Source organism: Talpa occidentalis, unplaced genomic scaffold (assembly GCF_014898055.3).
Source record: "Talpa occidentalis isolate TD23 unplaced genomic scaffold, MPIMG_talOcc4v2.1 talOcc4.8, whole genome shotgun sequence".
Lineage (NCBI taxonomy): Eukaryota > Metazoa > Chordata > Mammalia > Eulipotyphla > Talpidae > Talpa > Talpa occidentalis.
The window spans coordinates 92,434,010-92,452,163 of NW_023605194.1; the positions used below are offsets into that span (position 1 = coordinate 92,434,010).

Here is an 18,154-nt window from a genome sequence, read left to right on the forward strand (position 1 = left end):
CTCTATTCCCATTAAGACTTTGAAATAAAGAAAATGGAACTGAGTTGCACTACTACGTATAAGGATTCACTTGGTGACGGCAAGAGTGATATACAGTGGCATAAGCTGCTGGAAGGATAATGGGATTTTACTTATTTCAGTCATTCAACATGCATTCATTGGAATCCTCATATTTTCAGAACACTTTTTTGGAAATAATAAATATTGCTTCTGATCACATTTATAGCTCAGATAATCCTTAGACTGAAAGGAGACTGGTCCCTTGTAGTAAAATGTGCTTTTTCCCTGCAGTTTCCCCCCAAATGTCATGGTAGTGGAACACTTGATCTTTAAGTAAGTTTGGTTGCCCAATCATTAGAAGATGACTAAACATGACATGGGATTCTAGGCAGCCCTTACCCAACTTCTGAAAAGCAAGATGAAGTGGAAAAGGTAGAGATGGACTGGGAGCTGGTTTAGTCATTTTCATGGCTATGCTAAATTAGCTTCTATGAACCTTCAGAAACATGACCATGTTCTCCATTTTTTATTTGTGTGAGAGGCAAGCAGATCTAATTAATCCTGCACACACTCAAAATTTGAGGTGTGATCAAGTGGTCAGAACTGCAGAAGGACCTTTTAAGCTCTTGGGATGTCTTTTGTTTGCTTCTTTGCTTTTGCATATACATTTGTCCCAATGTTGGAACTTACTTTTAACTCCTTCGTCTTAGATGTCCTTTTTCTTTAAAGGCAGAATTCTTTGTATGGGAATGTGGCATGATTATAACATTATCTAATTAGAAGTAGACTTTTTGAGTTCATTTGAACTAACAATATATTAATGAAAGTACAAGAAGAAAGAATTGCTTTTATTTTATTCCATTTCTGGTTTCCAAGTTTGTATGAAAGGGGTCAGAAGTAAATGTTAATTTTGCTCCATTCTTTGGTATAGAACCCAAAAAAATGATTCCTTTAATGCTTCTTGGGGTCGCCGAACACTTTAAACCACTGGACTGACATGAAAGACACTGAAATCATTTCAATGTCAAGGTCACTCACCAATTGTACTAATGCTATAAGTGAGTGGAATTTGATTGTTTTTCCATACTGCTTATTTCGCAAAATAAAACACAGCATATTTTAGTGCATTTAATGTAATTAGCATATTTTAAAGTAAAGTTGTGAAATGCCTGGTATTCAACACAAATCAATAAAAATTAAGGTCCCATGAACTATGTGTATGTGAGTGACATACATTTCAGTTAAATATGTGTGTGTGTGTATATATATATATATATTAAAAAGACATATTCTTATTTATGAACACAGAAATATTTATGAACACACAGGCAAACATTTCTCTGAGGTGTGTATGCATATACATATATATGTATAGATCTTCTGTAAAGTAGGTGAAAATAGAATTGCTATGCTTTATGACTATATGTCCAAAAAGTTTATTTTTTTCTATTTTATATGAAGAAAAAGAAAATAGTGATATAAATTCATTTTATTTGGTATTTTGTAGCTAACGTTTTTCTTTAGCATAAGCTTAAACAATTCTTTGCTAGAGCCATGTGTTAAAATTCTGTTTTAGGGGGGTGGGGGTGGGGAGGGGAGGGATTGGGGTCAAAATAAGGGGGTTGCAATTGTATGGGGAATATAAAAATAAAATTATAATAGTCAAAAAAAAAGAAAATGTATACATTTAAAATAATGTTTGGTGATCTTTTGTAACTTCACAATTTCTGAAAGATATATGATATATAAATGTTATTGCAATTTCCATATTAATTTGATTAAGATGTAGGAATAGCAAGAAGCAATATGGGAAGATCATCTACCTGTGTGTTCTGTATTTATGTAGTAGCCAACATTTTGTTATTGAACTTTCCCAAATTTACATATTTCTATAATACATACTTTTTTTCTGGGGTTGTATGGGATAAAAACCAATCAAGTACCATAAAAAAAAAAAAGAAAAAAAAATTCTGTTTTACAGGCTATCAAGGTTAAATATTTATTTCAGGAAATCAAATATGTGCCGAGTTTTCTATCATTCTATAATTATTTTGTGTAGATTATAACTCTTAATTCAGTTGCCATTAGTGGCATTATTTCATATTTTAGACTCTCACAACTTGAATCCAACACACAATAAGTTTTCTAAAATTATTTTAATTTGTATATATTATATGGGACTTGTCTATCTATTATACAGGTGTGTGTGTGTGTGTATTTAGGAGGATGACAATTACTGACTGTTGGAAGTATTTTTATTAAAAACAATACCTTTTGATAAAATTCTTGACATGCTCATGAAATGTTGATTTTGTGTTGATGATTATATATGTATTTTGGTGTGCAAGAGCAATTGGTGGAGTAAATTGGGGATGGATGGATGTAAATTGGGGATGGATGGATAGACAGATTTATAATTAGATATTTATATGCAGCTACATTTTTACCTAGACCTTCATGCATTGTAGGCCTCTAGCTAATATTTTAATTAAATTTAAAGCAATCCATAACAGGAAACCACCTACTGGTTTCATTTTACAGCATTTGACTTGTCAATTGCTTTTGTTAATAGTGTTTGCAATGCTAGTACCCTCCACTGGGAGTTCCATTTTGTAATAGTTTGCTACTTACCTAAAATGGTGATTCTTTTGGAAAAACATTCTTTGACTGCTCTGTTGTAGATATTTGAAATACACAGTAGTGATGTTTAGCTGTATCTGGGTTCCATAAAATAGCAATTAATAATGTTAATCATCTGTACTCTTACTTAAAATTCTGGAAAATATTTTCTATGTGCCAAGACTGAAATAAGACATGTGATTACTGGAAAGGAGAATCAAAACTATTGTTTCTTTTACAGAAAATATAAGTAAACCTAAAAAAAGAAAGAATATCAAAGTCTGTTTAATTAAAATAAAACATTTAATTACAAATAAATGCACAACATAAAATCTTTTCCATGACTCAGCAATAAAAACTTTCAAAATAGTCTTATTCACAAAGGTAAAAAATTATATACATTTTGTATAAACTTTAAAAAAAATGTGCATGTTCTTTTTAACGAAAAGAGAAATCAGAAACTTACAATGGTTTTAATGTAACGCAAAAAGTGAATGATGTGAGGGGCAATTAAAACACAAAAGAAAGTGTTGAACTAAAGATATTAGATATAATGTGAAATAAAATAATATGGCATTCTACAAAAAAATGTTTTAGAGCTACAAAATGGAGAATAGACTGACTCAAGGGATTGTGCTTTATATGCAATGATTAAATATTCATTCTGCAAATATTTTTGAGCATCTATTGTGTGCCAGTCATTGTTAGAGGTGTTGGAAATGCAGAAGTAAACAACAAAGTTATTTTTATAATCCATTATTACACTTTTGAAAATCTAGGATATATTTCTGTCTCATACTCTGTCAAAATAAATTACAAATAGAATATATTTTTAAATGTACAAATATAAGAAATGAACAAGGAAAATATAAATACATATCAAGTTCTTAATTGGGATTATAAAATTATAAAAAGCTTGAGGAGAGAGATACAATTATTGAAATTAAAAAATTAAATTTTAAAACATAACAATTTATACCATTTTATATTACAATTGCATTTAAAGGATAGTCTGTTAAAAAAATAAATGTAACTTTTGAGAGATTCCCTTAGTATGGAAATTATTGATTTATAAGTAGCAACTTTAAAAAATGGCAAAGAAATCTGAAAATTCTCAAGGACTACGGTAAAAGTTCAATTTCAGTACTCTTCCTTGAAATACAACTTAAAACTCAAATAAGATTCCATTTCTAATCTTTGTAATATGAGGGGGTATCTCCCAGATAGGCTAGGCCAAATTATCTAGTACTAAAAATATTTTGTCTGGCATTGCATGCAAGAGTCCTTGTAACATACGGAAGGAATTTAAGCAACTTGAGAAGTCTCTTTCAATGAAGTCAGAAGTGGAAAGGGAGATGAAATCAATATGAGAATAATATCTAGAAAATTTCTAAATACTTAAAATTGAGCAACTCATCCCTAATCCTTGAATCAAAAGAAGAAATTGCAAGGGAAACTTCAGTACTTGAAACTTAAAATGTTAACCAATGAAAATCCAACATATGAGGTTTGGGGTATGTAGTTAGAATAGTCTTTCAGAGAAGAAAATGTTAAATGATTATTTTGGAAGAAAAAGACCCAAGATTTTCTTTTGTGTATTAAAAGAGCTAAGAAAAGGTTACATTATATCCAAAGTACTAGAAATTAAGAAAATATTTAAAATAAGATCAGATATCAATAAAATAGAGACAGAGCTTAAAGTCCAAAGTTGGCTTGCAAGTTTGATACAGGATTGAGGCAAAAGAGGCAGAATGAGATTTGAGGCAGATTGAGGCAGATTGAGGCAGAATGAGATTTTGAATTACTTTTGTAAACCAATCAATAGGACTTGCCACATTAATGGAGGGGTTAAAGCAAAATATCATTCTCTCCATAGATTTGGAATGCATCTAACAAGATTTACCACCTACCGATAATGAAAACTTTTAGCAAACTAGGAATAGTGGTGGGGGAACTTCCTTGATTACATAAAGTACCCCTACAAATATCCTCCACCATAAACTTAATAGTGAAATATTGTATGCTTTGCTTCTAAGGAAGAGACCATGTCAACATTCAAATTTTACTATTGATCCTACTAATTGCAATAAAACGATAAGACAATATGAAAAGAAAAAGCAATGGAAAGGAAAGGCGTCTTTATAGTTGCCATGATTGTATAATTATTTCAATAATTAAAAAAGTGCTAGAACCAGTAAGATGAATTCAGAAAGGTCACAATATACAAAAGCAAAATAAATAAAGTTAAAATATATGACTAATGAACAATTGAAAAAAATGTAAAAATAGCATTTCAACATCCGAGAGCATACAAAACAATGCACTTAAAAATTAACAAAGTGAAAAGTCTAGACAGACTTGGTCTTGCAGCAGCCATCTTGAGGCAAGGCACCCTGGACTGCAAGAGTGACCTGGTCAAGTTCTTCCCATGGTCAAGGTCCTTCTCTGGAAACTACTTCAGGCAGATTGTGTGTGTGTGATAATATTCCTGCTTTTAGCGTTTATGTGGGAGGTCTGGGAATGCTCAGTTTTCCCCAACATACATAAATTAATGGTACTTGCTTCTTTTTTTTATGTCATTTCAGCTTAAGAAAGATTTCCTAGGAATCCTCTATTTTCGTATAGGAGGGAAAACTGTACTGCTAGATAGTTTTGCAAGTGATTATACCACTTAATACTTCCACCAGTAGTTTGTGAGCCTACCAGTTGCCCTACTGGGTTGACTGCACTTTGTTTTCGCTTGCTCATTTCAGCCATTCCAGTGGATGTTTAATGGCGTTGCATTTTATTTTGCATTTTTTTGATGATCAATAATATTGAGCATCTTTGTTATATATTTATTGGCAGTTGAACATCATCTTTTTTGAATGGCTACTTGCGCCCATATTCTTTTTTTTAAAGATTATTTATTCATAAAAGCACTGGGGTACAGTCCAGATGCACGGGAGGGTGAGAGAATTCACCAGAGACAGAGCAGGGAGAAGAAGAGGCAGACTGACCGAAATATACTGCTGAGGGGAGTAGCGGGCAAGATAGGAGAGGTCTGCCCCACCATGTGGGAATCTCCCTGGCTGGCCAGGATCGAACCCACACTGCAGAGGCTGTGGACAGCTTCACAATGCTGCACTCAACCCGCTTCGCCCCCGGCCCCTGCACCATATTCTCTGTTTCTCTGTCTCTGTCTCTCTCTCTCTCTGGATATATATCTGTTACTAGAAATATTTATTGCAAATGTCTTCTAGGTAATTTACCTTTTCATTCTCTTATGTGTGCCTTTTGTTAGACAAGTTCTTAATTCTAATACAGTTTAGTTAATAACCTTTTCCTTTTCTATTATAGGTTTACCTGTATTGTTAAATAACTATGCCATTCCCATGACCTTATAATTGTATTATTCTAATGTTTGAAAATTTTAATTTACTGAACATATTTACATAAATATTGATTATTTCTATCCAGGTTAAATATTTTCAGCCCATGGATGTATGTTCATTTTATACATCTATGTATACCAAGAGCCTTGAAGAGTGATTCTCTGCAAAATGTGTATTCGCTAAATATTTCTTGAATGAATATATATTGTGATAGAGAGTGCTCTATTATTTCTCCAAATACTTGCAATGAAAATTGGACTATCAAATATTTTCTAAATTTTAGAATAAAATTTAGAAATAGGGCCTCCCCGGTGGCGCAGCGGTTGAGCGCTGGGTTACGAAGCTTCCCGCAGCCTCTGCAGCGCCGGTTTGATCCCCGGCTGCTCCCCGGCCACTGGAGGAGGGTCCCACATGACGTGCAGACCTCTCCTGCCGCCCGCTGCTCCCCTCAGCAGTGTACTTCGGTCCTTCTGCCTGCTCTACTCCCCGCTCTGGCTCTGGTGAATTCTCTCACCCTCCTGCGCTTCTGACTGTACCCACTGCTTGTATAAATGAATAAATGAATAAAAAAAAAATTAGAAATAAATTTAGAATTTATTCTAAATTTAAAATTTAGAATAAATTCTAAATTTTAATGAGTGAAAAAATATGTTTTATTTTTCTGCCTGTTTTGGCCAACATTTCTCCTTCACATCAATTTCTAAAGTAAGCATTGTTTTACTACTGCTAAGCTCTGTCCACATGTCTTATTCTTTTTTTTTTAACTTTAAAAAAAAAAGATTTGTTTATGCATATAAGAACTGGGGTGTAAGTCAGAAGCATGGCGGGGGGGGGGTGTGTGAGATGATTCACCAGAGACAGAGTGGGGAACAGAACAGGCAGATCTACTGAAATACACTGTTTAAGGGAGCAGCAGGCGAGACAGGAGAGGTCTGCTGTGCCATGTGGGTTAGCTCCCTGGCAGGGGATTGAACTCATGCTGCAAAAGCTGCTGATAGCTTCATAGTGCTGAGACTTAACCCTTTCTCCCACCAGGCAGGCCCCAAATACTCTTGTATCTGGCTCCTTTTGTCCCAAATTATGCTAACTTTCATATTGTTGCATGTGTCATAGTTCATCTTAAGCCTAAAATGAAATCAAATTCATCAGACACAGAACAAGACAAGCAGGAAACACCATCACACATAGCATAGAAGCTTCTACTCTCAAATGCTTCCACAGGTCTGCTTCTGTTCCTTTTCCCAACACAAGTCATGGCTGAGCCTATAATAAATGGATAGGTATTTATAAATATATAATTTTTTTTAGGAAAATATAATCTTATAGGGGTGTGAATAACTGTAAGCTTCAATAATATTTTCTCTAAAATATATCTTCATCAAAAAAATTGCCATGTTTATATGTAAATACATTTATTTGTGAATTTTGTTCATTTAAATAATTGATTACATAATTCAATGCATTTGGCTCAAAAGACAGGATTTCTCTGTCTATAGCAATAATTAACTAATTATCTTGAACATGATGTTTCAATGAGTATGCATTTTTGATTTCTTCATAGAGTACATGCAAAATAAAATCATTTATCTTGGTAATGTAAAGAGGAAAATGACAAGATTGAATTATTTGAAAAAAAAACTTGGGAAAATTTGACATCAAAATAAATTGCCCTTTATGAAATCCTCCCTTCTCACTGAAATTTTCATTGATCTGTGTATTCTGTTTTAGTTTGGCTAAGAGTGTGTTTCTTTGATATTTAAGTGCAAAACTTGGAAATTAAATACTGTGTCTGTAAAATACATGTGCTGGCATATTCCTTGAAAAGCATATATTAGTTGATTCATCCCCAAATATAACTTGTCTAAATATTCCTGTATTTCTTAATCTGAATCAATTTTGCTTACCAAATTTTCCTTTAAATGGGGATCAAGAAGATGTGGTGTGTATACACACACACACACACACACACACACACACAATGGAATATTATTCAGCAATCAAAAAGATAAATGCATGCCATTTGCAGCAATGTGGATGGAGCTAGAAGGAATTATGCTCAGTGAAATAATTCAGAAGGAAAAAGAAAAATATCAGAAGGTTTCATTATAGCAGGAATATAGGGAAACCAAATAAGACATCAGTGTAAATAGTAATAACAATACAAAACAAAACAAAATATAGACATCCTGCAGGGGAGGAAGAGGGAGAAGGATCAGAGGGTGGGAGGGAGCAGCACGGGGGAGTGTGGTGATGGTGCACTGGTGCATTGGGGAAGGAAATTCTATGGGGACTGCACCTGAGGGTGTTGGGGGGAAAGCAAATATTGTTTAAAAAATGAACAATGATGTAAAAAATAATAAATAAATAGGGAAAGTACTTATATTCCCAGATTGAACAATTTTTAACTTCTTCTTTCATTCAAATCCATGTTTTGCTCTGCTTGTTACCACATAGATGCCTCCACCACACTGCTAGAATTTTCTTATATGCTGAACTGTAGCTTTTGTTATGAAATAACCTTTAACTCTTTAATTTAAAGCAATAGTCTTAATTATAGCATTTGATACCACATAGAAAAATTTTAAATGGTGACAGTAAAGTAAGACATCTGCAGGAGAGAGATACCATGAACCAAAAGGAGGGAATCTAAGAGAAGAGTTGGAAGAAATGTGATTGTTCTCTGGACAGAATGTAGATCCGACTTGGGCTATGTCCACGGTTTGCTGGAAGATACCTCCTGTTTTCACTTGACTTATCCATGCAAATAATTTATCTGTTTTCCATTTCTATCTCCTTTAATATTTTTTTAGTGAGCAATCAATCTATACCTCCTTTCTACTCATCCATCCCCTCAATCCTTATTCCAGCACTTTGGACTTTGGCCATTCTACTCAATTGAAAAATATTATATCTTATGACTAGTAATGACCAATACCATGAGTTTTTCTTCAGTTCTAAATCTGGGCTTATCAGAAGTGTTTACACCATGAACTAACTTTGCCTTCTTAAAAATCTCTGCTATTCAGGCTTCCAATGTACAGTATTATCTTAATTGTTTAACTTTGATATTGTCCCTTCTTTCCTCTTCTTAAATATGAGACATTTCCTCCATAGTTTATTTTTCTCTCTCTACACTCTGTCTGCAAAGGCATGAATTCTTGGCAGGTGATGGCTAATTGATATTTGGGGTCCTCTCTTCTCTTCTGGCATTTAATCTCTTGTTTCCAAATGATGGATATTTTTACATGATTAACATAATTTCAGTGTGCCCCAAATGAACTTATATCCCCACCCCCATATTTTCTTCCTTTCCTGATATTTCTATTTCTGTTAATGCCTCTGTTCCCTCAGTAATTGGTATAAAGAATTGATCCTCTTGCCTCACAGCTTCATCTCCTATCAACATCTCTTAACAATTCTCTGCTGAAATATATAGAATCTATTATTTCCCTGCATCTAGTTATTTGCGTGTTTAACTAAAATATTTATCATCTTATTCCTAAAAAACACAATAATATTCTGGCTGTTTCTTTGGCTAAATTATCTGTATCCTCCAAACATTTCACCATAAGTTTGGTTGCCCTCATCTTCACTGCAAGCATCCTCTTTTAATGCCTTCCTTTTACCTGTAGGTTAAATTCGCATCTGGCAGCTTAACCTTCTCAGTCCACTTCATAGAAAGCAATAAAGCTAGTAGCAGGGGTTCAAGTAAGTGTGAATACTGACAAGAAATTTGTTGGGACCAGCAGCCATCTTCTGTGGAGGAGAAAGGTGACAGGGTGACGAGGAGATGAGTCAAACAGTAATATATTAGCAGGCAGGATCCTGAGTATCAAAGATACTGAGGCAGATCCTGAGTATCAAAGACCTATCCAAATAAGAATAGGTACCTTAAATAGAGCCAAAAACATAAAGCCTAGAGTGTGAAGATCCAGAAGCTAAGAATAAGAAGGAGAGGGGAAATTGGAGTTGCTCCGTGGAACATCTGCAGCCTGTGTCCCGGGCTAGCTTTTACTGCTATTAAAAAAATTGACTCTAATGATACTTAGTAGAACACAACCATCCTCTCCATTGTTGTCCTCTACACAGACTTCTCAAGCCCTATAGCCTAGGGTGTGCAGGCTAAGATGTAGTCATGCTTGTTTCTCCAGATGCATCTCTGAACCCCCTCCTTTTCCTCCTGCTTCTCCAAACTGCTGTGACTTTGTCGTTTCCCTCCAAGTCCTTCAAGTCTGTGAAAACAAGTCCATGGCCCATATTCTCTGTGAAAACTTTTCTTGATCCCTTGAATCAAATAATATTTGGGAAATACCTCTCTATCACTTCTCACACATCATTACAGTTTTCTTTGTCTTTTTCCTCAACTGGAACTTGATGTTATATCCTGCATTAGTGCTCTTTATTGTAGAGGAGACTACACACTTGTGAATATTTTGGAGATGCTTATGGAAAAATCATTGGCCCAAAGCTCACAAAATGACCTGTGCTTCCCTGCCTCCAAAATTATGCTAAAATTTTCCCCTACATCTAACATACCTCTTACCTCCTTTCTTCTCATCCAGACTCAAAAGTTATTTAGAAAGTACAGTTAAACACCATGGTATCATGAGGGGTGGAAAGAGAAATCAGACATGGCTTCTAAGGTCATGGAATAGAGTTGCTGAAGAGAGGGTCCCTTTCCCCAGTCATATAGGATCTTTGGCTATAACCCCAGCTTGAAGGGAATTCGCTCTCCTTCAAATTTTCGTAATTCTGCTTGGCTAACTTACACTACAGTCAGTGTTCCTTAATAATTCAGTATTGTGCTCTTGCGCTCTTATTTGATTCTCACCACATGTTCTATTAAGACATATTCATCTTGTATTTCCAACTCAACTGGCACTTCTTGGAAACAGAAACAAACTTAAATTTGTTTGTCAGTTTCAACACACTGAATGAAAGGCTTTACACATAGGAAGAGCTCCATGGGCATTGAGTGATTGGGATGCAGGACAGGTGAGGTGACCCACATAACAGAAGTGGGAAGGTCTATAGACCATTTCAAGCTGTCCTGCTTCCTGAAATTTCTGCAAGATGAGAGCATGGTGTGTCTAGGGCAGTACTGGTAGATGTTTTAAAGGGGAGAGGAGACCCTAACATTTTGAAGATTGTGGGTCATTTGGTTATAGGATGATGTTTTCCAGAATTTGTTCTTTGGGCTGCTTCCAGTTTTTAAATTCTATAGAAATAATTTAATTTCTGTCACTCTAATGATTCTTCAAATGTATTTTAAACCAGATCCTCTAAGTTTCTTGCTCCAATATCAAGAATCCATTTATTTTTATGACTGATGACACTTTCGCATTGATACTCTGAGTACCCAATTTTGGATTAATTGCATATCTTGTTATGTTGATGAATTTTGCATGGATTTCATATTTCATTATGTATTGATTAGTGGGAATGCAGGCTTGAGTTTGCCAGTACAGGTTGACACTCATCGTGGGATCTACTTAAAATCATTGTTGGGACTGTCCCAGTACGTTGCTCTCTGTCATTTCCTGACTGTACTCACAGCATCACATATAATAATGCAAGTAAATGTTTGTTTATCCGAATCAACAAAGCCCTGGCACTGATTTGCTATTTGCACTTGTCTCCCAGGCATCAAGGCCAACTTTCGGGCAAAGCTGCCTGAAGGTTTGCTTATCTTTGTGGCATCACCTGACCATCAGAAAGATGATTTTGAACTTCAGTTGAAGAATGAACATCCTTATTTTCTCTTTGATCCTCAGGTAAGTAAGTAATCATAAGAGATGGTATTTCAAGAGTTTATTATGGTCCCAGGTACTGCTATAAGTGCTTATGTTTTCACACTGAATTCTCACCAAGAACTTACCTGAGTTTCTTATCCTCACTTTACCAATGAACAAATTGAAACTTACAAAAGGTACATAACTTGGCCACAGCTGAAATGATAGAACTAACTCTCAAACCATGCAGTTTGAGTGTCTATGTACTTATCAACCAATATGCTACTTTATAATGAAAATTAAAAGTTTTACATAAATTTGAACGCATCTTTTTTTTTTGAGAGTGAAATTATGTCTCTATCACCCTCCCCACTTCCTTCCTTGTGTCTCTCCTTTGTTCTTTCTTTCTATGTTTTCTTTAGTTCCCTTCCTACCTTCCTGTCTGCTTGCCTTCCTGCCTTCTCTCTTCCTAGATGTCAGTTTTCTTAAAAATGTACTATTTTACTGGACGTAAAATAATAACAAGTGGGTCAGGACAAGAGCATGAGTCCGCCTATGAGGTCCTCTGCTTGAGGTGGGGCAGGATAGAAGGCATGCTGATCAGAGAGGAGGAAATGCACTGGGCATCCAGTGTCCATGCAGAACAGTTAGTACCGGTAAGTGCCTGAGGTAGACAGGAACATGAGATGTTTAATTATGGTGGAGACTAGACAACAAAGAGAAAAGTTGTAGGTTGAAAAACTGGGTAGAGACTATGTCATCAGTTAGGGCCTTGGAAGTGCATTGTGTATCAAGCAGTTAGGCTCTCAATGTGCTAACTTCCACCTGGGTGGACAGATTTCACTGACCACTGAGGCAATCACATAAATTATGGTCTGATTTTATTGGGGGAATTCCACATTACAATAATATAAGCACATAATTCAACTGGCAGTAAAAGGGGGGTGGTACAAAGCACAAAGATAAGATTCCGAGGTGTGTGAAAAAGCTGTAACATTTGGGGTCTGGAACTTCCTTGAAGCATCAGTTCTTGGGGGTGGCAAGAAGGGCTGCTTTTCTCAACCTCCAGAGGCAGTTGGCCAATCTGGAGAAGGCTTTCAAGACCCCCTGGGCATGGATTCCAAGGCATGTCAGATTGCTTACTTCACCTATTTCTCCTGTTTCAGAGGTAGAGTGTCAGGACTACCTTAGTTTCTTGGACTTGGTCTTCCATCTGTCCTTGCCTCCCACTGCCATTTACCAGTGTCCTGGTAAACAAGCAGTTGCTTTCATGTTCAATTGTTAACATAAGTCACTCTATTTCAGTTATACCCATTTCCTGGCCAGTTGGTCATTATAACACAATACACGCAACAATGCAAAGACTTAAATTTGTCCAAATGATAATGGGGAGCCATTGAACACTTGTCTTCATTTTAGTCAAATAAGTATGAGTGAACATTTGACCTTGGGCGCTATGTTGGGTCTGTGCATAATTGAGAAATAGATAAAAATAAGTGAAAGATCTTGTGCTTTCCAAATTCTTAAGATTCAACTTAAAACTGCTACTCCAAGTCATAAATTATGCTTGTCAGATAAATGTCTTATGTTTGGTTGGTACGGCTGGTACAACTTTTCTAAGGACTGTAAGGGATCATGAGTCAAGAGCTCTGGGTGAAGAGCCCAGCTTCATACATGCAACAGGCCCCCTCCCCTTGGAGAGGAAGGAGCCTGCTGGGACAGGCATGTCTGAGCATCACACCAGGCCCCCTGAGTCCTTCCTGTGTCAGAAAGCTGAGGAAGCCATGTGTTAACAACTGGAAAGACCAGGGGAGGAAAGGTGCTTTAATGGAGGTCTGGAAACTAGTTGCTGGTACAAGGACTTCTGGGTGTCCCCTGAAATTGCAGGGATGCCGACAGATAGGCAGTGAGTAAGCAAAAAAGAAAGAGTGTCACTCCTAAGCAGATCCAGCAGCCAGAGAGAAAGGAAGAAAAAGCATCTGTCTCAGAAGGCAAGGCAGATGGCACTTGGAAAATAAAAATCAGTACTCTGATGTTGATTCAGTGACAGAACTGAAAATAGTTTTCATCTGAAAACTTTAAGTAGATTAATTAGAAGTTCAACACTGTTGAACCTCAGATTAGTAGGTCAAAAGGTAGTCTAAATATATAATAAAAATGTGAAATGGTAAAAAAAGGAAGGATATTACCAATATTTTTTTAAGATTTTATTTTTGCATAGAATTGGGGTACGGGCAAGAGGTGTGGGGGGTGAGAGGATTCACCAGAGACAGAGTGGGGAGCAGAACAGGCAGCTTTACAGAAATACACTGCTGAGGGGAGCAGCAGGGGAGACAGGAGTGGTCTGTTGCTCCATGTGACTTAGTTCCCTGGCCAGGGATTGATCTCAAGTCCTGGTGGTCAGCCTTCATGGTGAAACTTAACCCCTAGGCCACCAGGGAGGCCCATATTACTAATATTTTTAAGAAAACCCTCAAAGGAGGGCAAAAAATATATGAGAAAAAGAAGAATGAGACAAAAGAATGAAATAAAATAGGAGAGGATACCTGATTTAAAATAATTGATTGTACATTTATTGAAAAGTTTCATCAATTTTTGGTCAAGATGAAACAAAACTAATGCTTTTACAGGACTCTTTGTACCAGTCATTATTCTCAGTGGTCTTTCTATACATAAATACGTATATACACACATAAACCACCCCCCCAACACACACACACACATATTCATTTATGCCCTACATAATTTCTATGTATTATGATTCCCATTTAACAGGTGAAAACTCAAAGACATCATTAAATTGATTCTCCCAGAGTCTTACTGCTAATATGTGACCAATTCAAGATCTAAAAATGTTTGTCATTATCTAGAGACTTAGATAAAATATCATCAATGCACTAGTTTTAAGGAAATATTTTAGCAAGACTGCTAGACAAAAGGAGGGAAATAGAAGTAGTGGTGAATAACAGACCTAGCAATATTAAGTTCAACCTACATTAAGTTCAACCTACATTTCAGAGTGACTCAAAATTTGTTTTACAATATTAAATAAGAATCTTTGAAACAGTCATATAGCTAAGGCAACGAGCTTCTGTTGGTGCTAAAAATTCTAAGACTTGAAAGAGAGAAAGATGAATGAAGTAAATTTTTGTAAAGATAGTGTAGGGGACAGTGAGGAAATAGAACATATCAGTGTCTACATTTCGTGAATAAAAAGGCAAAAATATTTTACTTTAAATGTTGTGAAATAAGTGATTAATTACTAATGGGACAAAAAATGTTTCAAACAATATCCAAATTAACAAGGTCAAAAAGAGAGTAAATGCTAAATTGTATAAAAATGAACCAAAATTATTATTTTATTGGGTTTTGGAATTCTAGGTGCTAACTTTCACAGAGAAGGAAGGTTTCACTTAAAGTTCAAGCCAAATGCATAGAACCAGGCTATGGGTTTTTTGGGGGGAATCCACCTCACATTAATATAAGCATATAATTCAGTTGGCAGCAGAAAGGGGGGAAGGTAACAAATCTCTTGGCAGAGTTCAGGAGGCTGGCAATACAGAGGGGGAGGGAACTGGGCCAGAGAGCACCTGGTGGCCGCCATGTGCCCCTGGGCTCTCACCAAATGTTGGAGGAGGCTTCAGGACTATGTGTATGATATCCACAAACATCTCAGATTACTTCACATTTGGTACCTATATTGATATGATTTTCAGAGACATAGGACCAGGACTCCCTGTTTATTTTGATTTTGTCTTTCAACAACCAGGTTTTATCTGTCCTTCCCTTTCACATATCTATTTATCAGTGTCTTCATAAACAAGTGGTTGCTTTTGAATTGGAAACTTAAGTTTCTCTATCTCAGTTGCCCCCACCTCTCCAACAGTTAGGGTCATTACAATGTCTCTCTCTATAAAACACCTTTAAAAAAAAAGGGCCTCCCCTGTTGGCGCAGCTGTTGAGCGCTGGGTTGCGAAGCTGCCAGCAGCCTCTTCAGTGCTGGTTCAATCCCCAGCCGCCTGGTGAGGGTCCCACATGGCGCACAGACCTCTCCTGCCACCCGCTGCTCCCCTCAGCAGTGTACTTCATCAGTCTCCTGCTCTGCTCTCCCCTCTGGCTCTGGTAAATTCTCTCACCCTCCCGCGCTTCTGACTGTACCCAGTGCTTGTATAAATAAATGAATAAATCTTTAAAAAAAAAAAAACCTTTAAAAAAGAAAAGAAAAAGTGAAAAGGAAAAATATCAGTGAGAAAGAAAAATCTGGCTTTACTTTTGCCCCCTCAATCCATTAATATCTTGGGATGTTTAAGAAGTCAGATAGAGAAAAACTAGAATCTTATAAACATTTATTCATGGAGCCTTTACAGTATAAATGGTAGTTTCACATTAATTAATTCAAGTTCATTCTTGAAGCAGCCACTTGAAATGGGTACTGTTGCCATGCCTATTTTCAAATGAAGTGGCTAGGATGGTGCAGGATTTAGAAAGAAATGGTACTGAGTTTATTTTTTTTGTTCAGTGGAACTTTGTTTAAAGTATGTATGTACCATCCTGTGCTATGCATTTTACAAGGAAGACACAGAAATGAGAAATGAACAAAGTACTTCTGATGCCATCCACTCATCTGGACCTCTGCATTCCACAGTAGGAGTAGAGATCCCTGTCTTTGTTGGACAAGGAAGCTACAGGGCCCAGAGCAGTGTGGCATGGTAGCTTCACACAGCCTCATATGTACAGTCGGTCATGTTGAGAAAACAAGGGCATGTCTATTCAATGCACATAAGTGCCAAAATTTATGTCACCAGTATTTGTACTTTCATGCAAACCTGGCTCAACAGGAGGCAGGTGTTCCCAGGCTCATATTTGCCTTCTTGAATGACCAGGGCCATGGGCTTATATCACACTTTGGGAAATTTATATCACATTTGGTAGAACGTAAGGATTGAATTTCATTGACTTGGGGATTGACTGGAGGCTCAGGAATACAAGTTTGGTAGGAGAGCAAAGATGGCAGAAGTCAGAGGAATGCAGGGTTGGCTGAAGAGCTCTGATACAGGGGGCTCTTGTCAATATATAGACTGTGAGTCAGGTCCATCTGAAGTGTGGATGCCTTGTGGCTAAGGGCTGGCCATGAGTTGCTGGGTTTATTTGGAAAAATAGAATTGGGATAAGTAAGTTAGCCCTATTATTTTAACAAAGGGGTCACATGTTATCTAACTTAACTCTGCAGGCTGGAAAACAAAAAGCAACTAGACATGATTATAGCTAAGCTAAAGATAGAAAGAATGCAGGTGGAAAGAATGCAGTTTCAGGGTGAGTTTCAGCTTTGGGCTCTGGCTTCAGTCATGCCATTGTCAATGTGCATCCCATGGTATAAGAACATGAATCTAGATGACCTTCCCAATCCTAGAGATGCATGTGTAATAGAATACTACTCATATATTGACCCTAACAAATTTTTCATATTTAGTAAGTGTCTGCATACACACCTATCCCAAACATATGGGAAATATTCTCCTATTGTTTACTCTCCTGTTAGGTAGGAATATGAATATCAGTTCTCGCAGGAAGTTAGAGCTACCCCAGATTGAAAGACATTTGGAAGTTTGTATATATGCCTCTCACAGACATTCAAATGAGTAGGCACCCCCTTTAGCCCTGTCACCCTTCTTTAGTCTTTAAATGAGATGAGATTATTTAAGTGGTCACCTTTCTTTGTTCACTACACCTTCTTATCAAACTGTGTTGGTCCACTGAGAGCAAAGTCAGCCTGTTTTGTCCACAAATATATCCTCAAGCTTTACACAATCCTTGAAAGATAGTACATGCTCAATAAATACATGTTTGTTGACAGATTGACTGGCTGACTTCCTCGGTTACTATTGGTAAGATACTACTCAAACTGTGATAGAAGAAAATGACCTATTTTCTGGAATAAAATTTCCAGCTCTTTAATGATACTTAACAAGTCAGTTTGTGTTTTTTCTGTTTTTTAGATGTTTTGGCATTTATCAGTGATTATTATGAAATTATTATTTTTAGTCCATTTAAAATACTTTAATTTTGAATTGTGACAAGAGTATTTTGTGAAAATTTAAAGCTACTGTGTTGCACATGGTTTTAAAATAACTCGAAGTTATTTTAAACTTGAAGTTATTGTGAACTTTTTAAAAAAATATCTTAAATAATTAAAGTCATGAACTCCTGACAAAAGAATGTAATCCTACATATTCTATGAAGTATAAAAACTTATACAGCTTCCAACTATACAGTGCATTTTGTGAATAAATATTTAAAGGAAGGGAAAAGTTATTTATAATATTGAGTATTAGAAATGTGTTTTCTTATATTGGACTAGATACATGGAATGTTTGTGAAGAGATACAGTAAAAAAAGTTACTTTAATTTTAATTGCTATATTTTTTTGCT

The 18,154-nt window shown here is 36.1% G+C and overlaps 1 protein-coding gene across 1 annotated transcript in view; it reads left to right on the forward strand.

Annotated features, from left to right (window-relative positions):
* The window catches only part of USH2A (usherin), a 635,462-nt gene that overhangs the window by 232,289 nt on the left and 385,019 nt on the right, over positions 1 to 18,154 (forward strand). The window contains 1 exon segment of the mRNA XM_037497740.2: positions 11,637 to 11,767. Within this exon segment, the coding sequence (XP_037353637.1) occupies positions 11,637 to 11,767 (131 nt within the window).